At 29.6% G+C, this 25,021-nt stretch overlaps 11 protein-coding genes across 11 annotated transcripts; 5 read left to right on the forward strand and 6 right to left on the reverse strand.

Moving 5' to 3' along the window:
• Positions 1-4: 4 nt before the first annotated feature.
• On the reverse strand, positions 5-1,589 carry cubi_01911 (N-acetylglucosamine-1-phosphate transferase; the record flags this gene model as incomplete). The annotated part of the gene is made up of 2 exons (XM_029018923.1): positions 5-169; positions 405-1,589. The coding sequence occupies 2 exons, from the start codon at positions 1,587-1,589 to the stop codon at positions 5-7; spliced, it is 1,350 nt and encodes a 449-aa protein (XP_028876397.1).
• A 555-nt stretch (positions 1,590-2,144) lies between these two features.
• cubi_01912 (uncharacterized protein) lies at positions 2,145-6,302 on the reverse strand (the record flags this gene model as incomplete). Its single annotated transcript, XM_029018924.1, has 1 exon — positions 2,145-6,302. One exon carries the CDS (start codon positions 6,300-6,302, stop codon positions 2,145-2,147), a length of 4,158 nt encoding a protein of 1,385 aa, XP_028876398.1.
• Positions 6,303-7,458: 1,156 nt separating this feature from the next.
• On the reverse strand, positions 7,459-8,223 carry cubi_01913 (uncharacterized protein; the record flags this gene model as incomplete). Its single annotated transcript, XM_029018925.1, has 1 exon — positions 7,459-8,223. One exon carries the CDS (start codon positions 8,221-8,223, stop codon positions 7,459-7,461), a length of 765 nt encoding a protein of 254 aa, XP_028876399.1.
• Positions 8,224-9,632: 1,409 nt separating this feature from the next.
• cubi_01914 (embryonic leucine zipper kinase) lies at positions 9,633-10,613 on the forward strand (the record flags this gene model as incomplete). The annotated part of the gene is made up of 1 exon (XM_029018926.1): positions 9,633-10,613. One exon carries the CDS (start codon positions 9,633-9,635, stop codon positions 10,611-10,613), a length of 981 nt encoding a protein of 326 aa, XP_028876400.1.
• Positions 10,614-10,678: 65 nt separating this feature from the next.
• Positions 10,679-12,586, reverse strand: cubi_01915 (uncharacterized protein; the record flags this gene model as incomplete). The annotated part of the gene is made up of 1 exon (XM_029018927.1): positions 10,679-12,586. One exon carries the CDS (start codon positions 12,584-12,586, stop codon positions 10,679-10,681), a length of 1,908 nt encoding a protein of 635 aa, XP_028876401.1.
• Positions 12,587-12,960: 374 nt separating this feature from the next.
• On the forward strand, positions 12,961-13,353 carry cubi_01916 (dolichyl-diphospho-oligosaccharide-protein epsilon unit; the record flags this gene model as incomplete). The annotated part of the gene is made up of 1 exon (XM_029018928.1): positions 12,961-13,353. One exon carries the CDS (start codon positions 12,961-12,963, stop codon positions 13,351-13,353), a length of 393 nt encoding a protein of 130 aa, XP_028876402.1.
• An 891-nt stretch (positions 13,354-14,244) lies between these two features.
• On the forward strand, positions 14,245-18,525 carry cubi_01917 (SIN3 like paired amphipathic helix domain-containing protein; the record flags this gene model as incomplete). The annotated part of the gene is made up of 1 exon (XM_029018929.1): positions 14,245-18,525. One exon carries the CDS (start codon positions 14,245-14,247, stop codon positions 18,523-18,525), a length of 4,281 nt encoding a protein of 1,426 aa, XP_028876403.1.
• A 1,352-nt stretch (positions 18,526-19,877) lies between these two features.
• On the forward strand, positions 19,878-20,705 carry cubi_01918 (SPFH domain band 7 family protein; the record flags this gene model as incomplete). Its single annotated transcript, XM_029018930.1, has 1 exon — positions 19,878-20,705. One exon carries the CDS (start codon positions 19,878-19,880, stop codon positions 20,703-20,705), a length of 828 nt encoding a protein of 275 aa, XP_028876404.1.
• A 58-nt stretch (positions 20,706-20,763) lies between these two features.
• On the reverse strand, positions 20,764-21,951 carry cubi_01919 (actin-like protein; the record flags this gene model as incomplete). Its single annotated transcript, XM_029018931.1, has 1 exon — positions 20,764-21,951. The coding sequence occupies one exon, from the start codon at positions 21,949-21,951 to the stop codon at positions 20,764-20,766; it is 1,188 nt and encodes a 395-aa protein (XP_028876405.1).
• Positions 21,952-22,739: 788 nt separating this feature from the next.
• cubi_01920 (uncharacterized protein) lies at positions 22,740-24,296 on the forward strand (the record flags this gene model as incomplete). Its single annotated transcript, XM_029018932.1, has 1 exon — positions 22,740-24,296. The coding sequence occupies one exon, from the start codon at positions 22,740-22,742 to the stop codon at positions 24,294-24,296; it is 1,557 nt and encodes a 518-aa protein (XP_028876406.1).
• A 282-nt stretch (positions 24,297-24,578) lies between these two features.
• Positions 24,579-24,845, reverse strand: cubi_01921 (uncharacterized protein; the record flags this gene model as incomplete). The annotated part of the gene is made up of 1 exon (XM_029018933.1): positions 24,579-24,845. The coding sequence occupies one exon, from the start codon at positions 24,843-24,845 to the stop codon at positions 24,579-24,581; it is 267 nt and encodes an 88-aa protein (XP_028876407.1).
• Positions 24,846-25,021: the final 176 nt, after the last annotated feature.

The following is a 25,021-nucleotide window of genomic DNA, read 5'->3' on the forward strand; positions in this document are numbered from 1 at the left end:
TACCCTAATCATAGCAAATTAAATTGGAGATATGTAAAATGATGCATAAAAGTCCTAGTGACTCAAATATAAGCTTGCGAGACGGGTTAACCGGCCAAGCACGACCAAGGCAGGGAAGAGTAACATCTATTCCTTGTCTTGGATTGAGTTTAAGACATAAGAATGTCGTCTATAATAAAATGATTATTACTTAGCTGTAACAGAAATTAGACGTGCTTTGAAGCTACTACTAGACTTTAATTCAAAGAAATCTTTTCTTTCTCACTTTTTCTCTCTTGCCTTGACACAAGTTGCCTGTCTGAAGTTACCCATTACTTAAATAAGGTGGGAGACGACCACTATTCGAAAAAGATTCTAAAAAAAGAAGAATATCTTAGAAAGAACCCAAAGATGTTTGAGATTACCTGGATTATCAATAAACAATAAACCAGCTGTTTCTCTGTTAAAGGACCAGTTATTTCCAAAACTAGGTTAAGCAGAGTCAGATTCTTAGAAGATTCCAGTTTTCCCGTCTTCTCATTAAATTTTGGAACTCTGTGTCTTGGACAATAAACTATTCCAAAAAGTTGAGGGGTTGAAATTATAAAGTTAAGAATTTGTGGTAGGAAGAAAAGGAGAAGAGTCTTTGAAAAATGTCCCAATATACTAACAATTGCAAAACAGGCTCCTGCAAAATAAGTATAAGTATCCCCAACAAATACCAAAGAAGGATACCTATTAAAGTGAAATAGTGAGAGACTTGAAGCTGTAAAGGGAAGTAAAAGTAAAATTGAAAAGAAGTGGTGATTTGATCTGAAACTGAATTGCCAATTTGGAAGTATTGTAAGCATCTCAATTATATTATACACTATTATAGAAGCTGAGATAATTATTGATTGTCCAACCTCTAATCCATTTACTCCTGCATAAATATTGATGGAATTTGTACAAAATACTGTTAAGCATAACATATAAAGGTAATAAAAGTATCCCAAATCAATCAAAATCCTTGATGAGTAGTCTCCACCCGTTAAAAATAGAGGCACAATTATTTGTGTCCCACCGTTATAAGAAACTAAAGTTGGTAAAGCTGCAAATACTGGTAGTACCATTTTATATCTCCACTTTAAATTCAAAACATCATCCACAAATCCAAGAAATATCATCATACAAATTGAAAGCAGTCCAGAATTATACTCCAAAAGCTTAACTGGATCATTACTGAACAGAATCTGATTACAAATTGCTGTGATCATAAACATGCTTGCTGGTACTATACCTAATGATTCTGGTATCTTCTTTTCTATATTATCTTTCTTATCAATTATTACAAGTTCACTTATATTTGCTTCCTTCTCTTTACTATTTAAATTGTTACTTTTTTTGTTTATATCTATTCCAAAAAGTCCATTCTCTAGAAGCTTTTCTCCAAATGTTGGAATTAATTTACTACAAGCTACGTAAGTCAATAAAGAAGATACTGAACATATTAGTGTATGAAAAAAATAACTTGTCTTGAATAGAGATATGTTTGTAATTACCAGCAGTATAATTAGTGTTGTTACTATTACAAACTCCCCATTTTTGTGAAATTTGTTAGTGTTTGCCATTCTTTCCAAAGCTTAGATACAACGAATAGTAGTTTCTTATTATATATAAAACAACTAATCAAAGAATACAAATACTTCTGTTACTTTGAAAATACTGTCTTGTAATTATTTAGTTCTTAACTCTGTTAATAATTACACTTTTCCCTTTCTAATCCACTAGCCATTCATTATACTGACCAGGATCTTTTATAATTCTCAAATTCTGACAAAAATCAAATTATCTCTCTTTTTGCAATGCAGTTATTAGCTCATTTTACAACTATTGTGAAATCTTTATCAATTCTCTGATTATCCTTTCCTTCTTTTCTTTTCCTCCAATATAGCTGTTTGTATCTTTCCTTATATTAACACACAAAATTAAGTAATTTGCCTTTTTCGGCTTTACTTACATCACTTTCTGGTGATATTTAATTAAATATAATAATATAATAAAAATTGACCTATTTAAAGCTGATTAAAATTTCTCAACATTTTTCCCCTCCTTTACATTTTTTCCCCTCCAATTTCTCACCCCCCCCACCATTTCCTCCCCTCTCCCCTCAGCTATTTGCCTATTTAACTTCTGGCTTGGCCTGGGGGACAAAAGTAGTAAGAGCCTTGATTTTTATTAGTGAAGCCATCAACATAAATATATCTTCTAACTTCTTCAAATCCTCCAGATCTTCCACAGTAGTAGTTAACATGGTAATTACTTCCACCTAATTCATCTAGATATCTATTTGGTTGAATTTTATACTCAGGATATCTAATTTGAGTATTCCCACCATTATAATAGTAACTACTACTATTAACATTATTATTACTATTAAAAGCTTGAGTATTTGGAATATTGGGTGATGGAGAGTTATTTCTCAAATAATAACTATAATAGTTATTATTATTTGTAGGACTTAAACTCCTAGGAGAAACGTGACTGTTTTGAATATTTCCCATTAATATTTGACTATTTCTACCATCTTTTTTGATGTTCTTTCCTTGGAAAGTTTCATTTGATTTAGGGAAGATTTTGTTTACGACTTTGGTCTTAGGACTAAATTCTTGAACTGAATCATCAGAAGAACTTTCTGGATAATCTTTTATATATCTACTACTTTGAGTAATTACATCATACCTATTATTGCCTGGTTTTGCATATCTCTCTCTATTGTACCTCAAATTAGAATTACTAATGTTTTTGATGTTATTATTAGCTTCTTTATCATCTTGATCTGTATTAGCATATCCAGATTTCAATCTTTGGGCTTTCTTGACCAATTTAGTATTATCTAAAATCTTGTATATTTCATTTCTAAAAATAGAGTCAACTTTTTTATCTTTTTCCTCAAAATTATCTGTTTTTTTAATATCAAGGGATTTGGATTGTGTTTCTTCAACTCCATCTAAATTGGTGTTAATTCCTTTTTCTTGGTAATAATTTGTTTTTTGAATTGTATCAGTGTTTACTGAAGTATCCAGTAATGTTTTACTATTATTGTTTTTCTCGGATGGTAATATTTCTTCTTTAACTACCAGCTCTTTTTCTTTATTAATAAGTTTCTCTTTTATAAAAATAAATCCTGGTTCAGATTCAATATTTATCAAGGTTACATTCTTATTTATTGCTATATTTGACTTTTTCTCTTCTCTTTCCTGGTTAAGTAGATTAACTCTTTTAGAAATTTCTAAAACTTTTCTATGAACTTTGTTTTCAAGCCTGTAAAGCTTATTGAAAAGTTTACTTTTATTAACTTTATGATGATGAGTTTTTGCAACTTTAAATTCTAGATCAGAACATTCATTTGAATTTCTGGGTTCTGAACAGCATTTCAATGCTCTGAAGGAATATCCCAAACCCTGATGATCACTTACTTGTTTTTCTGAAATAAGCATAGTATTTTCAAATAGGAACTGATCAGAAGATATACTCATAAATATGGAATCATCTATTTCTTGGATACTAACTTGTTGGTATAAGTGTTGATGTGCCTTGTGTAGATCTTGGAGTTGTTTAATTTCTGGATTATTTCTTTCCTCATTTTGATTTTTAGCAGAGAATGATAAGAGATTTGTATCCAAATTACTCATGTTGTATTCGTCACCTTTAAAATTTCCATGAATATTTAAATTATTGAATAATTCATCATACTCATCAATATCTAAATTAGTATTCAAAATTTCATCTTCCATTCTTTCAACCATTCTTTGAGCGGAATCAAAATGATTTTGGTGAGAAAAATGGACTTCTTTATCCTGAATGGTTGGATGTATTACATTATCAGTTAGAGGATTTTTGATAGAAGATTGGTTTTCGTGTTCAGAATCAAAAGTTTTATTTTCTATATATTTTTCTTCTTTGTTTTGAGAAATAACAAGACCATTAGAATCTATCATTTCTTGAATTGAAGAAATCTCAGAAAGATCTGGAATTTGTATTAGATTTTTATTTTCATTTTTTCCTATACTGATTTGACTTAATTCATGCATGACAGTATTTGAATCTGCTGCTATATCTTGGAGTATCTTCTCTAAATGGTTTGAATCTACATTAGTCTGGTCAAGATTTACTCCTTGGTTTTTAAAATTAGAATCATTGACTATATTTAGATGGTTTTGCTTATCTTCTTTGTTTTCTTTTGTTTGTTCTTTTTCCACTGGATCTATTTGTAATTTTGAATTTATTGGATCTGTTTCTATTTCAGGGTTTATTATGTTGATTTGAGCCTGCTTGTTCTCTTCATTTCTCTCGTTTTTTCTATCTTCTATTAAAGGAATTGGAATATCATCATTTTCCTTTACCACTTGAGTTGTATGACAAGTTTCATCTACAAGTACTATTGATTCTGGAATTTGATTCTTTCCCACTGGATCTTCTGGAGGTTCCGATACATTTGTTTGATCTTGCTTTTTTTCTTCACTTTTCTCTTTTTGTAAACTTGGTTCTTTCTGTACTTTTTCTTCTATTTTTGTTGTTTTCTCTTCTTCTTCTTTCTCTAATATTTTTCCTTCTTTCTCTTCTTCCACTTTCTCTATTATTTCTTTTGGTTCCTCTTGCTTTACTATAGTCTCCAAAGGAATAGGTATTTGTTCTTGACAAATTTCTTTTGTTTCTTCTTGATGAATATCAATAGGAAATTGATTGATATTCCCTATTTCTTCCTTTTCTGTTTGTTTTTGTTCTTCTTCCAAGTTACCGTATTCATTAATTGTCTCCTGAACAATTTCCTTCTTTTCTTCCCCATTATCTTCCTCTTCTTCACTATCTTTGATATAAAATTCAGAATCCGAAACTTCATCATTAAAAAAACTATCATTTTTTAATTCAGCTGCTGATTGAGTAGAGTTTATATTAAACTCGTTTGTTTTTTTTCTCTCTTCCAATTCATCTAAACTTACAGGTTTTACATAATCCCAAATAGAGTTTGCAAAACTATAAATCATCTGTCTTTTGGATTTCCTTTTAGGAGTACTAACCAAAGAACTATTATGGGAATTACTTATTTTCGGAATGCAATTACTAGGAATTCCTTGATTATTTATTTGATTATAATCATTTAAATGACTGATTATTTCTTGAGATTTACTTCTTTTAATGATTTCTACTTGATCTAATTCCACTTTCTCGTTATGTTCATCACTATTGTGTATTTTATTTTCATTAGTATTCTCATTAAATTCTGTTGTTGAATTAATTATTTCATGAGTACTATTGTTATGTTCTATATGATTTTGCAGATTTTCATCTTGTTGAATTTCATGATGATTAGTTTGAATTTCTGTTTTCTTTGATTCATTTTGTTTTTTTTCCAAATCATCTAAACTTACAGGTTTCACATAATCCCAAACAGAATTTGCAAATGAATAAAGCATTTTTCTCTTGGAAAACTTTTTTGGTGAGGTAGTCTCTGATTGACTTACTATTTGAATAGAATCCTGACTATCTTCCTTTTTTGTGGATAAATTCATATCATCTAATGAAGAGTTAGTTATTTTGATAGTATCTCCATTGTAATCTTGTACGTCATTTTTTAACATTTCAGTTATATCTTGAGAAAATTTCTGATCATTTTCCTGTATTTCCTTTTCAGCTTGATTCAAATGATTAGTTTTCTTTGAAGCTGACAACATTTCTTCTTTTTTTACCTTATCATCCAATATTTCATTAAAAAAATTTTCATATGTGTCATTATCTTCTATTTCTGTATGATTAGCCTCAACTTTATCTGAGAATTCTTCATGATCTAAAGAACTGCCTTCATTTGAATCAGTGTTAAATGAACTATTATTAAACTCACTAATACTTTTAAATGAATCCTCGAAACTCAAATAACTGTTAGATTTAATTTCTTTATCTTCATTTACAATCTTGAATGAATTTTTCAATCCTTTGTAACTATTATTAGAATCAATTTTTGTAGGAATATCTACAGGAAATTTATTTATAATTTTGAATTCATCATTCTCTGTAGGTATTGGTTGCTGTCCTAACTTATTTTTGTTTTTATTTAATGACTTCCTTTTCTTTTCAATCTTTTTTAATTCGGATTTAGTCATTAATTTGACCTCTTTCTCAGATGTTTCATCTTCATTATTATCAAAATCTGCTAAATTCTTTTTGTTTTTCTCTCTTTTCTGATTATAATTTAAATTGTCCAATTCAAATATTGGCTTAGGTTCCAAACCTACATCACTAAATGATAACTTTTTAGATGATTTGGCTTTTTTTAATTTTGCCATTTTCAACTAATTTATACCCCTTCCCAATTTTAATAAATTAAATCTGTATTATTTCTTTGTTATTTCTTTCTTAATTTTGCGTTTTAAATCAGCTAACTTAACAATTTATAATAAACCATATATTACTTTAATTAAAATAATATAGAATATTTATTAATCACAAATAACTTTTTTCTTTTTAGATAGTTTATACATATATTTTTGTTTGACTTAATTTCTCTCTTTATTTTGTGTGAATGATTTTTTAATTGTAATTCCTCTAGTTAATTCTTTTTCAGTATTTATTTTTGTTTTGTATTGATAACCATTGCATCTTAATATAATGTATCCAACGTTATTTGTCTTTAATTTATTCAATTGTTTCTTTATATTATCGTTTGACTTTTCAGTCTATTTCTAATTACCTTTTTTTGTTAAATTTTATTAGATACCTTATTTATTCAGTGTCATTAAATGAATACATGTAGGTTTTGGCGCCAGTTTTGTCTTTTTTGATCATTACGTATATTGTCTTGGAGAAATAAAGTAAATAAATATTTCATATTAATTAATAATTAGGAATAAAGCTAAACGCAGAAATTTATTTGTTATTTCTTTCAAATTATCTTGTTTTTAGCTGATTTCAGTAAAGTCTTTAAAGCTTTTAACTTATTTGAAATTTCGTTGTTTTTCTTGACTTAAACTGATATATTCAATTATATATCATTTAAAATGACCAGATAATGAATGAAAAAATATTATAAATGAATTTTTCGTAATAAATCTTTCAATTATTAATATTTCTTCCAAGTAAAATTATTTTTTTATTTGAATTTTATGTGGACGAAAGATCGGGATTACATGCAATTGTTAATTGCATGCAATGCCGGTATGTAGAAAAGAAACAGTATAAATTGATTTTTGTGTGAATAAGATTGCATGTAAAAAAAATAGAAAAAAAGTCTTGAACAAGGTAATGCATTTATTCTTTAAAATAGTGAAATCTAAATTTTAAATATTTCGATGTAAACAAGCATTAAATTATTATTCTTAATTTTCTTAAAAATATGAGCTTGAATGTATCAACATAAATTTTCAATTTAAAAGACTATTTTTAATAGTTCTTTGTAAATAAATGATTCAAAATTTTATTTGAATTATTTTTATTCATATTTCCTTATTCCTCATCCTCATTCTCATCCTCATCTTCATGTTCAAATTTACTCTTATTTATTATAGGAAATGATACCATAGACTTTGATGAAACTGGCTTGACCTGAGAAGAACGAATTTTGTTTGTAGAATTTAAAGAGCTATTAGTTTCAACTTCAGCTTCAGAAATATCAGTATCTACATCGGTATCAGTATTATACAGTTTATTATAAACCCTGCTATTTTGTATTTTATTTCTTCTAATCTCCTTGAATTTTTCAAATGGATTTTTTCTTACACTTTTTTCTTTATTTAAATCTTTACCCTTTTTTTTCTCTTTTTTCTGAGAACGCTCCTGTTCCTTTAATTGTTTTTTCTCCTGCTGTTTCTGTATCTTTATCTCCTTCTTTTTTTCCTCTTTTTCTTTCTTTTCCAATTGTTTTTTCTTCTTTAATTCCTCTTTTTTTTTATTTTCTTCTAATTTTTTTTGCTTCTTTTCCATCTTTTCTTGTTGTTTCTTATTTAATTTCTTCATCTTATTCTCTTTACGTTTTTCCTTAGTAGAAACCTTCTTTTTCAACTTTTTATTTTCTTCTCTTGTACTTTTTTTGCTTTTTTTTTTCTTTTTTTGCTTTTTTTTTTTCTTTGACTTAGATTTTTTTTTAGTTAATTCTAAAATTGAAACTTGAGAAGAATAATTTACAAGTCCTTTTTCCTCCGCATCTCTTTCTAAACTTGTAATATAAATTAATATTATTGTAATTAACAGCCAAAATCTAGAAATATTCATTTCCTCCTCTTTCTCAAACTATTTGTAATTAGAGGTATTAATTATTTGTTTAATTAAACCTTTTCTTTTGATCTCTATATTATATTGCATACACAATTACTAATATCATAGAGGGGAATTAAATAATTCAAATTTGTTTTCACATATTTGAATATGATAAAGAAAAAATATGCATGTATGCATGCAAAAATTTAAGTTTTGGTGAACATTACATGCATTAATTTAACAAGTGGGTATGACTATTCTAATCAAAGAACAATATTATATTTAATTCTTTGGTTTTCAAAAATAGAAATATAACCTTTTATTTCATTTTTTCTCCTTTTTTCTCTTTCTGTTTATTTGCTTTAAACTAATAATTCATCTTTGTCAATTTCTACCAAATCAAAATTCAAATTGGCGCCAAATATACGTCTTTTTAGTTTGGATTTTGAAATAAAAAATAAAAACAGTTACTAATTTTTTTTTAATATTGGTTGGATTATTTAAATAAATGAAAAGAAGTAAATAACAAATTAACTGAGATTTTTTCATTAATCAGTTATATACTATTCATGGTATTTGAATATTATTGATATGAAATTGATAAAATAAAATATATGATAAAAAAGAAAAATAATGAAATAACAAACTAAACATTAAGAATTTTATTATAAATTAAAAGTATTAAATTTCAATTTCATATCTATTATTTATATAAATTGGTTGAATCTTTATTGAATTAAATCACTTTTAATGCTCCTTAACTCTATTATTAATAATAAACAAATATTTTTTATTTACAAACTTTCCGATATGTAAAATAAAGACTGAAAATTGTTTAGATAATATTAAAATGATGATAAAAAAAAACAATTTGGGTAATTTGCGTCTGAAATGTAATAAGATGCATAACGTTTTTTTTATCTGATTAATTTTCTACAATATTACACAACTTAGCTCTTATTGTAATGATTATTTAATACGTAAAATATAAGATAATTTTGCATCTTGACTATAATATTTTTATTAAGAACCGCCAGAAAGGATTTTTTAGTCTAGTATATTATCAACTTAAAAACTTGATTTTTTAGCCATATTTTGAAGAGCTACTAAATATTTAGTGTGAAATCTCTTCTTACAAAACATTTATTTTTACTTGTTAAAATTTATACACAATTTGGCAAATGCCCGCCTTTTCATGTCAAGATATTTGTATCCATGTAAATCTCAAAATAATGAGTAAATGAAACTGCGTCAAAACTATTTTACTTGCTATATAGTTTCTTAAGTTCCAGAATTATCCAACATTATGTACGAATCTAGTTACTGATATTTTATATAGGAAGCAGTATATTTTATGGAGAGAAGTGTGAACATTGTCAATTAATCAATTAGTAATTTATTGTGATTAGTTAGAATTAACAATTATGGGCTGCAATTTACCATTTTTAAAGTTTAATAGAGAGTTACAACAAGACCTACTACTTAGAAGTTACGACGTTATGTGGGATGTTGACTTGGGAGGGAGTGAATTTTGTAGAGTAAAGCTGGGAACATGTAGACAAAATGGTGAGCTAGTTGCGATAAAAATAGTAACCAAAACTTTCTGCAGTAACTTTGAAAAAGATGTTTTATTATATATACAAGATAAATTAAAAGGAAATACTTTATTGCCTGAACTATCAAATACAAAAAGTTGTAATGAATATTTTCCAAAAATTTTTGATACCTTCGAAGATATTGATTTTATATATATTGTGATGGAACTAAGTTTTGGTGGAGAACTTTTTCATTTATTAGTCAGATCTGAAGAAAAGTTAAGTGAAGAAACAATATCATTTATTTTCTCTCAAATTTGCACTGCATTAAAAGTTCTTCATTCAATTGGAATTATGCATGGTGATATAAAGGCAGAAAATATTATGTTTTCTAAAGAAAACCGGCTTGATTCAATCAAACTATTAGATTTTGGAAACTCTTGTATGTTATCTAATGAAAAAACGGGGTTAGGTAAAAATAAAATAGAAATACAAATTTATAATCAATGCTTTTTATTTAATGAATCAAAAAAGGAAATCCAATTTAATCAAACATATTTTGACTTTTGGTCTTGTGGCAAACTTTTATATTTAATGCTTACAAGAAAATACCTTGAAATAGAATTTCATGAATGTTTTACTTTGAGTGATAAAACTAAAAAAAAAATACTCGAGTCATCAGAATTAAAGTTTTGTAGTGACCTTGCTAAAGATTTGTTATGTAAGCTGCTTTCATATAGCTCTTATCAAAATGAGTTGTTAACAATGGAAAAAGTTTTGTGTCATCCATGGTTTAATTTAGCTAAGAATACACCAACTATTAATCATCATATATATCCACATGATGAATTAATTAAAGTAATTTCTTGAAGGAAAAGAGTTAGATGAGTGTATTGAGTAACCTTATTATATTGTTTATAATGTGTAATTTTTTTTCAATGTTTAAAAGTTATTGATTTAATTGTTGAAGGAGACGAGCATGTGTCAGTATTACATTTAAAAGTTTCTGAAATATTGTGTGAGACTGCTGTATATAATTCTAATTGAACAGGAGATTGAAGTTGATTGTATTCTCTATCATTCATGTGTATTTGAAGAGATGCTGGGCTTGATGAAGGACTTAGAAACTTTTTTTTTAACCTAAGTGGAATTTCTAGAGTTTTCGTCAAGTAATTTTCTCCTAAATTGTACTTGGAGTGCTTTTCTGCTTGATAAGTATTCTCAAATTTTGTATGTGTGTTTATTGTTAAAGGAATTTTCAAATGATTAATTCTGGAATTATCATATCTTTTTATTATTGATTTTATTACAACAGCAAATAATCCTAATATTGGAGCTGATATGAGTAGTGATAATATCACAATTGTAAAAATTATTCCATTGGAATGATTAGTAAGCTTTGTTGAGTAAAGTGATATTTCCAAATCTCTGTTCCATAAAACTTTTTTCTTGAATACATACCAAGTATATGAAAATAGATTATTCACAACAATTCGATTATCTCTGCATGAAATGTTGTAATCAATATAGGTGTTGTTTGGCTCCTCATTGATAATCATTATATTTATTCTTGATAATAACTTATAATTATTTCCAAATATGTATGAATATTTAAATTCTCTTTTGTTTTTTCCCATATTTTCAATCATTTCCATATCACTAAATTCATGTTTTTCTTTGTCAAAAATCTTAAACATTAAAGACTTTTCTCTATCAGATTTGGTATATATATTGATTGAATACTTTCCTAAACATTGAATCATTCCATTTAGTGATATATTCAAATAGGTAATTGAATTACGATTAATGGCCAAATGATTGTTTTTCCTATCAGTTTCAATTATTGAAACAGTATTTTTGTTAAAAAATTTGCTTCCATTTTCGTACTTAGAACATAATTGAGAGTTAATTACTTTATTTCTACTATTATTATTGCCTTGTTTCTCGTTATATTCATCCTTTATCCAGAATGTGTCTGGTGGGACTATTTTTACAAGCAAATAGTATTTTTCATTCTCCAATTTTGCAAAGAATCCAATTCCAAAGTTAATGAAAAGAGATAATCCTAACTCATTTGAAAGAAGTAGATATCTATTCAAATGTGCCTGTTGATCATAATAAAAATTTTGAGTGTTAAATAAAGAAAGAAATTGTTGATCAAATTCTTTGTAGTTCAATATTGGAATATTTAGGCTTGCAAGAACATTGAAATACTTCATTGTACTACCATACATATATTTCTCTGAATATTTATGGTTACAAATGTGATCTTCACTTAATAATAAATAATCATGATTAATTCCTTGAGTAAATTCACAAAAGTTATTAACGTGATAGAAGCTTAAACTCGGAAAGTAATTCCCATAAATACAACTTAGATTTATACTTGAAAGTTTTTTAGGCATTATATTAGGAGAATCCTGAAAATTCCCCAAGTAAAGTTGAATTCTTGTTTCTTTTAATACTTGCACAACACGATTGATTTGTAATCCAGAAATCGCATCGTTTACAAAGTTTCCTGATGTTCCTGCAATTGACTCCATTATTCCAAAAAAGTGAGAACTTAAGTATACACTTTCTAAAGGGAGTAACTTGTTTGTGTGTGTTCCATTTTTATTTAATTGATTTGTTTTATCCAATAGAATATATTTGTCATGCTTTGAACATTCAAGTAGATCAGCCGCATCAATTGGGAATAGTGTCTTTATATTTCCATCATTTAATTTAATTGTCTCTGTTTTATTTTCACTCTGTAATTTGGTATCATGTGCAATTCCGAATTTGTTTTCTTTTATAGAAAATAATATCAGAATTACAAAGTAGTACACACTCAGAAAAACCATTCATTGAATTTAATATAGTTTTATTTTAAGTCAAAAATATCTTCCAATATTCTTTTATATAATCGAATATTTTTATAGCATTGTTAATCTTAAAATTTGTTACCCCAATTAGTACTCGACACTAGTGATGCGCCAATAAATTAATTATTCAAATAATAAAATATTAAATAAACTTTAACTTAATACTTTATCAAGAAGTATTAATCTTGTGTGTTAAAATATACAAGCACTTTTAAATACTTGTTTTGTTGTTCAGAAGAATTTCTCTGGTTTTATCCTGGTCTTTTTAAAACTGACAAATACAATTCAGTAATAAACAATCTTTTCTTTCTTTAAAAATTTTTCCTAGTGGTTTACTCTTAAAAGTTGAAAGAATGAAAAAAACAAACAAGACTTCAGGCTCAGAAGCTTCCAGCCCAAAAACTCCGACAGCAAATAATGTTTTGGATGTATTTCAAGAAATGAAACAAGCTTACTTATTGAAAGTTCCTGAAAATATTCAAGTTTTAGACTCTTTTATATTATTTATGGTAATAATTTCCATTATTCAGGTTGTTTACTGCCTACTTATTCAAACAACCTATCCATTGGACTCTCTAATCGGTGGAGTATTCTGTACTATTGGAACTGCTCTATTAGTCTTGGCCCTCAGAATACAATTAACCTGCCCTTCCTATTTTGGGAATATTTCCCCAAAAACTGCATTCACTGATTTTGTAATTTGCTGCATTGTATTCTTTATCGGATGCGCATCTGTATTAATATAGTTCTTTGCTAAATAGAGTTGTCATAATTGTTTTTAATTAATATATTTAGTAATAATTAAAAAAATTATTTTAATTTAAGATACACATAACAAAATACTTTTTCCATAAAATTTTCTGTAATTGCAAGTATATAATTCTATTACATTTTTTTTTTCATGTGGATAAAAATTATGCAAGTTGTGCACGTACCGGTATTTACATGCAAAACTTGCAAACAATAATCTACATAAAAAATATACGTAATATGATTTAAGATGAAAAAAATATTATTATTACACAAATTTTTTGTAATTTATATTGAAAATAATAATATTATTTTTTCTACTTTTTTTTTAAATCATGATTTTGGAAAATTTTAAATGGAGAATGAGTAATAGTTGTTGAGCTCTTGAAAAACAGGGTATTTGCAAAAGAAGTCAAATAGAAACTGGAATTTTGTTTCGTATATAAAAAGAAAAACAAGATTTTTGAAAGCCATATTAACATGAAAAAAAATAGATCAAAAATAGGTTTGGTAGAAGAGTAAATAAAGAAAATTAAAGCAAAGTGAGATTCACAATAAGTGACATTAAATTCAAGGATGTTATATTAATTACTAAAACAAATTAGCACAATTGGACTTCATTTGAAAGTTTTCAATAAAATCATTACTTTAAAAAACCAAGATAAAAGACAAATACAATGTGTATGCTAGTATAGACTGATCTTTAAAATGGCGCCTTGTGGGACAATTGGATACTGGAATGCCCGCATGAATGCGTTAAATGCTAATTGTCAGTTAAGCTTTAAGATCGGGAGGAAAGAAATTAAATTAAGAAATAGGCAAACAAAGTAGTTGTAAGACTACAACTACAAAAGAATACCAAGACCTTTTGATTAGTGGTGGAAAATATGGATTTGGCAAGAGATTATTTGTCCCGTTTACGAAGTAAGTGCGGTGAGGATACAGAGCTTTACCAGGAATTTCTCAGAATAATGAGAGATTTCAAGCATGGAAGCATTAATGCAAGAATGGTAATAGATCAAGTTGCAGAGCTTTTTAAAAAGGATACAAGTCTGATAGCAGAATTTAATAATTTTCTTCCAGAAGAACTTAGACTTCAAATTCCACAAAATGATTGTGAATATGCAGCAGCTTTTGTTAAGAAAGTTAAAGATGTCGCTCCAGAAATATACAACGATTTTCTATTATTACTAGGCAAATATAAGGATGGAGAGAAGTCTGTTAATGAGGTTTGCGAACTATCATCTTCACTATTTGCTTCATATCCTGATTTACTGAAAGAATTTGTGTTGTTTATTCCTGAGCTATCGGGAAAGGCGGAGTCTTTGATGCAATCAAATAAACAGTCTGCTGGAAACAATTTGTCAGATTTACAAAATGATTTCTTAGATAAATCTGAATTTTTAAGTTATTTAGCAAGCACCGTTCATTCAATTACAACAAAGAGTGAACCGCCAAAGGTTGTAACAAGAAGGGCTTCTTCAACTCTTCCATATGAAATGACAGTGGTTCCTGAGTTGGATAGGATATTGGAGAACCAAAAGAAGAGACTTTCAAGTATAGAGGAAGGCGGTGAAATTAATGATAAGTTAAAATCAGAAAATTTAAAACAAGGAGCTGGTAATGTAAGAGGATATTCTTCTCAGAAAGGGGCTCATCAGGGTTATTATTATAACCCTGAAGATTTGTCAATTTGGGAAGCAGATTATCGAATTTTCGAAGAAGTTTACATAGCTTTTGGTGATAATTGCCAGGATTATTATCAAGATTTCTTAAAACTAATACACCTATATACAAGAGGAGTCTTCACTGTTGTTGAAACTTTGTTAGCACTTGAGTTTTTCTTTCCTATGGATAGCGGAGACTTGCCTTATGAAGTGAAGAGAATGATAGTGCAAAGAGAGTCAGCAAGGAGAAAATACTCGTATTTCTGCTGTAATTTTGCACAGCTAGATTATTCAAACTCAGCCAGAAATGGTAGTAGTTACCTTCATTTACCTAAGGACTATCCAATAGCATCATGCACTGGAAGAATTCAAAGTGATAGGGAGAATTTGAACGATAAGTGGGTAAGTATTCCTCAGGGTTCTGAAGATTTTTCATTTAAACATATGCGTAAAAATGTATATGAAGAAAACCTTTTTAAATGTGAAGATGAAAGGTTTGAGTTAGATATGGTGATTGAAAACAACAGGTCAACAATAAACGTTTTGGAGCCAATAGCGGAAGAAATTAGTAAGTTATCTCCGGAAGATAAGAAGAACTTTAGGTTGGTTAAACCGCCTTTCTCAATTATCCATCTCAAGGCAATTTCAAGAATTTATGGAGATAATGGACCTGAAATATTGGAATTACTTAGAAGAACACCATATAGTTGCATTCCAGTCATTTTGAATCGACTCCGTCAAAAGGATGAGGAATGGACCCATGCAAGACATTTAATGAATCAAGGAGTATGGAGAGATATACAAACTAAGAATTACTTTAAATCTTTTGATCATCGTTCATTCTACTTTAGACAAGCAGATAAAAAAAATACAAATGTTAAGGGGTTTTTGTGTGATATTAACAAGGCTTATATACAGAATAGAAAAACAGAAACAGAGCCAAATCATATTTCACAAATGGGTTCTGGAATTACAAACCCAAAAATTGATTCTGTAATGAAAAATATCTACCAAGATGGATTTAAAGAAGGAATTCATCAGTTGAATGAAACTGAAGATAGGAAACTTATGAACAATTCTCTTAGATTTAAGAATGAATCTAATAGTTGGAGTGTGGATTCAGAGTTTACATCTCAAATGCCAGATTTAGATGTTCATAAGGAAGTAATAGAGCTTATTAGCTTTACAATATATCGTCAGGCAAATGGGCCTGCGGTTGGGTCAAAAGCTAGGAACTTTTTACAAAGATTTGTTCGTTCATTGTTTTTACAAACTGGATACGGCTCTTTAGATAATGGAGTTGTAACTTTAAAGGAATTGCAAAGCGAAGGAACACCGTTTAAAGCAGGAGTTGGCAAAAATATTCAAGGTTCCACTTCTAATGGTAACTTCAGCTCATCTTCAGTCAGTGGAACAGGAGAAAAGTCTTTACTTTCTGTAGAGGCATATGTAAATGCAGTAACTGAAGGTAATGGTTCAACTGGAAATATTCCGTTCAATAGTGCTTCTATGTCTAGAGGAAGAAGGATGACCAGAAATCATTTAAGGAAGTCAAATATTTCAGGGCATATTTCCGAAGATGTTAAAAGTAAGTCACAAATGGGGGATGATGTAATAGATTCGGAGGATCAAAATGCTTCAAAGATTTCAGACTTAATGAATAGAGTTGGTGAATCCACCTCAATTGAGGATGCAAATGCTGGAGGGAATTCTTCAAACTCAAATAATTCCGAAAATGCATCTTCAAATGAAGAAAATGATTTGAACACAATTTTTAAATCCTTCTCTTCAACGTATGATTGCAGAGGAGGACTGAAGTATATTTGGAGTGATAATTGTAAGGTGAATTGGCATAGTAATAATTTGTCTCCAGATTGGTTTTATTCAAAGAAAGTACAATATAACAGTGAGGGGAGGAGAATAAGTATTGAACCTTTGGATGTGGGAGAACTTAATAAATTATCGTCATCTAATGATCCAGGAGATATGGTAAGGTATATCATGGGTAATGACCATGTTTGCTGTTTTATGAGATATTACCAGATAATATATGAACGTTTAAAAAAGGCGAAAAGTACTATAGAGCAGCGTGAGCAAAATCCTCTTCCATTCCAAAGATGGTCTCCCAATGGCCCTGATGTACCAAGACCAACATACAAACAGGTAATTTGGTGTTGTTTTGGACTTTTATCTGGTGAATTAGAACTCAGCCTATTTGAAGATATTTGTAGAGATGCAATGGGAAATGATTCATATTGGCTTGGAACAATAGACAAAGTACTACAGGGTATTTCAAAAGTGGTTATTCATATTGTTAATGATTTAGCTACTTGTAGGCTTATGGCTATGAATTTAGCATACAGAGATACAGTATTTGATCACTATAAAAAATTGGAAGAGTTTATAGCAGCATGTAGATCATTACTTCCGACAATCCAAACTTCATTCTATATTATTACTTGGTCACCTGGTAACTCCGTTTTGAAAATTAGAATGAGGCAACTGGAAGATTATCCCATGACTTTTGCACCATTTATTCAGAGTGATTCAAATAATATTGAAAATTTAGTTCAAAACATGAAAATCAATAATCATAAAGGGGAATTATTTTCATCTGTTTCAACAAAAGAAGATATGGAAGACAAACAAATGGTAGATTTGAGTAAAACAAATGGACTAAGTCAAGAATCCAAACCTGAAGTAGAAGAAGAGGCAGAAGAAGACGATGATTCAAAGGCTAATGATGAAAATAATAACGAAGATCCGAATATTAAATCTGTTAACAGTGGTTTAAAATCATTGTCAGAAATGAAATTAATACCACCAGAAAGGACATCAAAATATTTAGATGTAGAGACAGACCAAGTTGAGGTTGGGCAAGCTGTTGATTTGACTAATCATGTAGAACTTCTTCAGCAAGTATTGGTTCATCAATTAACTAATGTAAATGATGAAGCTATGGACTCTTCTGAAAATATAAAATTGGACCAATTTTCAGATAAGGAAAATGTTAAGATATCCAAGTTATTACAGAACAACCCAGTTTCATTCTTTGTATGTATGGAACAAACATTCGTAAAACCTTTATTATACTATTCACCAAAAATGAAGTTTATTGCCAAGCTAGCTGCTTCTGCTCAGTGGTTAGGATTCTTACCAGATAATAGCCACAGAGATATTGCAAGATCCCCATCAATACTTCGTGAATCCAATTCAAATAATTCTATTAGGCATGTTAACGAACCAAGAAAAGCAAATCGCAGAGGTTTATTATCCGCCGAAAACCATAATCAAACGGATGATGATAAGGGACATTGGTCTGAGGAATCAGCAGAGTCTAATAGTCGAACAATGATATCTAATAATGCTGGACGAAAAGGAACAGGAAAGAAAAGAACCAGAGGAATGCCGAGTGATATGGTTACTGAGATTGATGATCTGGATATTAGAGTAACAAGAAGAAGAGCTGGAAACACTTCAAGAGGTGGATTTAGAAGGTGACAATCAACCTAACTTACTAAATCATAACTTTAAATTATATAAAGAAAAGTTGAAACTAAGAGTTTCAAGAAATGTCCAATTAATCAGTGTTTTCATTCTCTTCATCTGTTCATTTTCTATTACATATACATATTTTATTTACTATAATCATTTAGCATTATAGACAAAACACTCTAATTTCTATTTAAATTTATTTAAAAAAAGGGCATTTACTCCAATCATTGTGAATTTCTCTTTTCTGAGGTCCTTTATAAATCACTTTCAGTTTCTTAAAAAAAAAAAAAAAAACCACTATTTCTTTAAATATTAATTGACTACCCTTGAAAGGTTTACTTCTTTTATTCACTACTCAATAATTAAATATGTTATAATTAAATAATCTACTTTATCCCTGCCTATGTGATGCCGCGGTAGCTCAATTGGATAGAGCGTTGGACTTCTAATCCAGAGGCTCGGGGTTCGATTCCCCGTCGCGGTGCTCTTTTTTGATACTTTTTTTAAGAAATTAGCGGGTTTTTGTCACTAGTTAACTATTTAGAGAAACAGTCAATTCTGATTACCCGTAATGCGGGCTTGGTGTAGTTGGATATCACGTCTGCCTACGGAGCAGAAGGTCAGGAGTTCGAGTCTCTTAGCCCGTGCGTTTTTCTTGTTAAGAGTAAATTGTTGTATTTCTTATAAGAACGTACTAATATTTAATATACTTAAATATTCTTGGATTTATTATCAGTACTTGAATTTGAAACTTTTGTTATATAAAATATTTCAATGTAAAAGAACTGAATATATTATGTTTTATTATCATTTTTTTTAAACTATATTATTAAATGTTAATTAATGTGTGTGAAATTGAAATTCAAATATTATTAGTAATGACTTATCAAATTCTTTTTATTACCGGTGTAGAAATAATAAAAAATTTAGACTATTTTAGTTGTAAACTAAAATTAAAGTTTAAAGGATGAATTACAGGTTCCAAATGTAAATAAATGCTGGATAATTTCAAAGATAGTAATTTGCAAATATGAACTAATTAAAGAGATTTGTAGGATTTTAGGATAGTTAAATGTTGATAACGGTTTCAGTTGTCTCAGCAGTAGTAGTAATATTAATGAATGATTTTTAATGGATTTGAGTGTAGAAATATCATATATGGGAAATTTGCCGGCAAAAAAAAATAAGAATAACAAGGGGGAGTAGAAAGTCTTATAATATTAAGTAATAGTGAGTCTTAAGTTGGCATAAGCCATTAATAAAAACGTATTAAAAACAAATAGTGAATTTGCAGTATTGCAATGATTAAGCTCTGAATAGCTGGCATTTTTATGTCAAGAATGGAGAAAGGTATTAACATGTTAGCTACTTTGGGGATAATGTTTGTAGGAACTGGAAGTATTTTGGCATCTAATAGTATGTATAATGTGGATGCTGGGCATAGAGCAATAAAGTTTTCAAGAATACATGGGATCAAGAAAAAAATCTATGGAGAAGGGACCCATTTTATGTTACCTTGGATTGAAAGACCAATAATTTTTGATATAAGGGCAAGACCCAGAGTTGTTGTATCCCTAACAGGAAGCAAAGATCTTCAAATGGTGAATATTACATGTAGAGTTTTATCCAGGCCTGATAAGGAGAGGCTAATAGAAATATACAGAAATATAGGGTTAGATCATGATGAAAAAATTCTTCCCTCTATAATTAATGAGGTACTAAAATCAGTAGTGGCTCAATACAACGCTTCTCAGCTTCTAACTATGAGAGAAGACGTGAGCAAAACTATCCGAGATTTACTGGTAAAAAGGGCTCAGGAATTTAATATTATTCTAGACGACGTTTCTTTGACCCATCTAAGCTTTTCTCAAGATTATGAGAAGGCAGTCGAGTCAAAGCAAGTTGCTCAACAACAAGCGGAAAGAGCAAAATACCTTGTTCTTAAAGCAAATGAAGAGAAAAAAAGCATTATTATTAAGGCTGAAGGTGAGGCAAAAGCTGCAAAGCTGATTGGAGATGCAATACATGAGAATCCTGCATTTATTGCTCTTAAGCAGGTGGAAACCTATAAGGAAATTTCCAGTATTTTAGCCAAATCAACCTCCAAATCACTCATAAACCTTTCTTCATTCTTACCAAATCTCTCAAATAGTAATTCATCATCATCGTCATCTTACACGAAATAAAACAATTTATATATTATTAATCCAATTATTCCTCTCCTCATTTATTGCTTTGTATTTCTCAAATAGTTTTTGAATGAACAATATTAGGGCCTTCCTCCATAAATTCTTGTTTAGAAATCCAAATAGTTTTGAAAGTAGCTAAAGATCCTAGAATGGATCCTCCTATCCAAGGTAACAGGTTTCTGTCACTAGATGCGTTAATTCGGATTTTAACATCCTTGGGAAGAGCTTTTCTAAGTTCAAAAAGAAGTCTATCTCCAAGTCCAGGAAACATGGTTGATCCCCCAGCCAAAACAATTTGGGATGCCAAAGATCTTCGTATTTCCAAGTCACACTTGTTAATTGTATGAATTAGAACTTCATGAATTCCTGGATACTCATATCCAATTAAACTTGGCTGGAAAAGAAGCTCGGGAGCTCTGAATCTTTCTTTACCCAAGTATATCACTTGACCATCTGGAAGTTTATAAGGATATCCTGAAGCTACTCTATTGTTAGAGTTTGTAACAGCATCAAAAGCTGAATTCCCTATTTGGTTTTCATCGTTTTCATCTTTCTGAATGTTGGAAGAAACAAAACAAGCAGTTTCTTTGATATCTTTAACAATTTCCATTTCAGATTTTGTATGGAATACTGTTCCTGCCATTCTCAGTTGTAAATTGAGATACTCAGTGACATTTCTACCAGCTATTTCACTTCTAGTAATTGCATTACTTAAGGCAAAACCTTGATATATGGGTACAGCATGAGTTACTCCATCTCCACTGTCCAAGACAACTCCAGTTGTTCTTCCTGAAGAATAAAGAGATAAAACCGCTTGTGTTGAGATAAATAATGCAGGCACCCTATAAACTTCGAAGAATACTTCTGCCATCTTTTCCCTATGCTTGCGTGGGTTCAAAGCTGCCTCGGTTAATAATACTGGATGATCTTCTGATGAGGTCTTCATTTCAGAGAAGCAGTGGGTCCAGAGAGCTTCCATATCATACCAATCAGTAATAATGCCATTTGTAACAGGATGAGAAATTGACAAAATTCCTCTATTTTCCGTGCATTTGCTTCCAACAAAAATATCCCCCTCCAATGCTCCAGCCATGCACCTCTTGTATTTTGGTCTTCCTACATAACTATTCACAATCACTCTCGGAGCTTCTTCTCCCGCAAATCCACACTTAATTGTACCTGAACCGTTATCTATTATAGCCGGTTGGCTTGTGATTACATCGTCATAATGCAATGTTGCCATTCTATTAAGTATTTAAAACTAACTTCTGAAAAGTGCTAGGGCTGACTATATATTCTTATAAGTATACATGAATATATGAATGCTATTAAGACTAAATTTCAAGGTAATTTACAGCTCCATCCAAATTTTGTCTTCTTCAAATAGCTGAATATCTAAATCCTATCGTCTGTATCCCTTTTTTTTCCAAAGCTCTCTTCCAATATGCCTACAATAGCTTTTATTTAATAACTGTATTTTTCTTGAATTATTTTATGGAAATAATAACCCAAATTTACAACAAGGCTTGCCCTGTTTTTTCCAGATTGTAAAGTGAGTTTCAAGTATCAAGATTAAACACCAAATTAATTTCAAAATAGTTTTATCTTAAGAAGAAACCAATAATAAGAATAGGCAATTTTTTGAACTATTTTTTATTACATGCGCAAAATTACATTGGGCCCCACATGGCGCGCAATGACACGTGTAATTACACAATTTTGTATTTAAAAAAACTTGCAACACCGGTATAGGAAGGGAATAAATGTGGAAATAAAGTAAATTAAATTTTTTTTTTAAAATAAAATAAATATTTAATTCGGGTCAATTATTATAAATAAACTAATTAGAAAGGAACATATTTCAAAGGAAATAATTCCTGGTTTCTACTATACCTTAACATATCTGTGAAAGAATTTTGAAGAACCATAAAGCAAAAAAGTTGGAGTAAAATGAATTTATAAAGTTTTTTTCCTGCTCTTAAAAGAAAAGGTGGAAATTATAGATTTTTAAGTTATATTTATAGAATTATAATGGAGTGCAATTTCTTGGAAGAAATTAATGACATTAGTGGAGAATTGAATTGTGTTTATAAAAAGATCAAGTTTGGGGTTCCTAAAGAATTCGAAGGAAACGAGCAGAATGGTATATTAGTGAGAGGTCAGAATTTTAATATACTAAATTTTCCGTGCAAATCATCGATTGTCTTGATTTTAGAGCCTGATACACCCAAAATATCTGAAGTTATTTGTCAATCAGGGGAAAATACCGCAAACTATAATGTGAGTATTTCCATTAAAGTCAGCCCTGTACTTCAGAATGATAATAAATTGACGGCTCCGTTAGAAACTTTGCAAGGAATTGCATCTAAAAGTGGAGGGAATTCCTCGGAAAACTTTAAACTTTTCAATCATGAAGAAAATTCAGGTAATTATAAATCAAATATTACAACGGCAGACTCATCTCCTGTTGTTAAAACTAGCATACAAACTTCAAATAAGTGCCTTTTTAACGATGAAGGAGATGCTGAGCAGACAAAGGAAGAGACAAAAAATCAATCTATTTCAGAAAAAAGGCAGGAAAATAATAATGCATCCAAAAGACTATCCAGCATAAAATCTAGTATTAAAAGACAGTTGACCAGCAACAGGTATGTTGATATATGTAGAAATCCAGAGTGGCCATTTATCAAACAAACAAGTAAGGTTTTTTCAAAAAATGAGCAAGTAAGCTCTAGGTCTCAAAAAAGTAAAATCATTCAAAAAGGAACTGAAGACAGCTTAAATAATGAAAACAAGGACTCCAACTTGATTTCAAAAAAGTCCTCTAGAGGGAGGACTAGAAAATGGCTGGAATCACTCTCCACTTTGTTTGATGGGGTATATACTCAAAGAAGCACTTTGGGACGCACTGCAGGTTTGGGGCTTTTTTCAGATCGTCATTTCCAAAAAAATGACATAATCACGGAATTTGTTGGATGGGTTATTGATCGTAAGGAAGCTCTTAGACTTAGATCCGAAGGCAAAGCAACACATATATGTGACTTAGTAAAACCAAGTTTGTACCTGGATGGTGAAAAGGACCCAAAACCATTTATTGGCGGAGGTTCTTTTGCTAATGATGGTAGTACATTTTTGGGTGGCCCTGGAAACAACTCAAAATTTTGGAAGTGGTATGACGAAAGAGAAGGAAGATCTCGAGTTTTCCTAAAAGCAACACAGGAAATTCATCCTGGAGAAGAGATTTTCGTCGGTTACTGCAAAGATTATTGGCTTGATGTTGCAGAGAACGATTCCGCCAACTCAAGTTGCAAAACTAACCATGTAGCCTCGAATTCTAAAAAGTCAAATAAAGCCATTCCAGGTGGTCAAACTAGAGGCAGAAAACGATCCATTAAGGTATTGGAATCGATTGATAATGTAGAAGCAAATACTAAGTTGACAGATAGTGAAAAATGCTCTTCAGAGCTTGTTTCCGAAAAAAGTCAAAGTTCTTTAAAAGAAAGTCAAGGCAAAGCTAAATCAAAAAGAAAAAGAAAGTCCTTATACTGGAATACTGTATTTAATTGGCCCAATTCAGATGATGACTAATATAACAAGTGAGTTTCTACTACCTGGCGGACAAGTTTATCCAAATTCAGGTTGTGTGTTGAAAATAATTCCCATTAGCTTTCTATAGCATAGATAAACATGTATATATACCGACAACAGTATATACTTTCATCATTAGAAAGGCTGAATTCAAAGAAAATATTAAAAAACTATGCAACAGCAGATACCTTTTTAGATCTTTAATATATGGTCTAGTGCGCGCCATTAATAGAGTAAATTCAGGCCATCTAAAAAAAATTAAAGATTAAATTAATATAGTATTTATTTCTTTGAATTTTCAGTTATTGTTCCATTTTGCTTATCAGCCATATTTTTTTCAATAGTTAACTTATCTCCACTCAAGTCGAATGTGGTGAATGACTTTAGACCTAAAAGATTCTTTTCTTCCAACTCCTTGTTTATGCATTTTTCATATATTTTCCATTCATTCACACAAGGATTACCGAAGTTCCCCGTAGTAAATCCGTTATTCAACCATTCCTTAAAGCATTCTTCAAATTTTTTCTTTTCATCTATACAAGTTTCCATGATTCTGATATAATAGTACAATATTAGGTTTACTGTTGAATTCTTCGATCATTTAGAATAAAAATTCAACTATCCCTGATCTGTTTGAATCAGAATTCGAAATTTTCCAATACCAAACTTTCTATTTTCTTTTATATTTTTTATATTTTAATAAGTTTCAATTATGAAAATGAATA

This window comes from Cryptosporidium ubiquitum (genome assembly GCF_001865345.1).
Source record: "Cryptosporidium ubiquitum isolate 39726 chromosome Unknown contig_12, whole genome shotgun sequence".
Lineage (NCBI taxonomy): Eukaryota > Apicomplexa > Conoidasida > Eucoccidiorida > Cryptosporidiidae > Cryptosporidium > Cryptosporidium ubiquitum.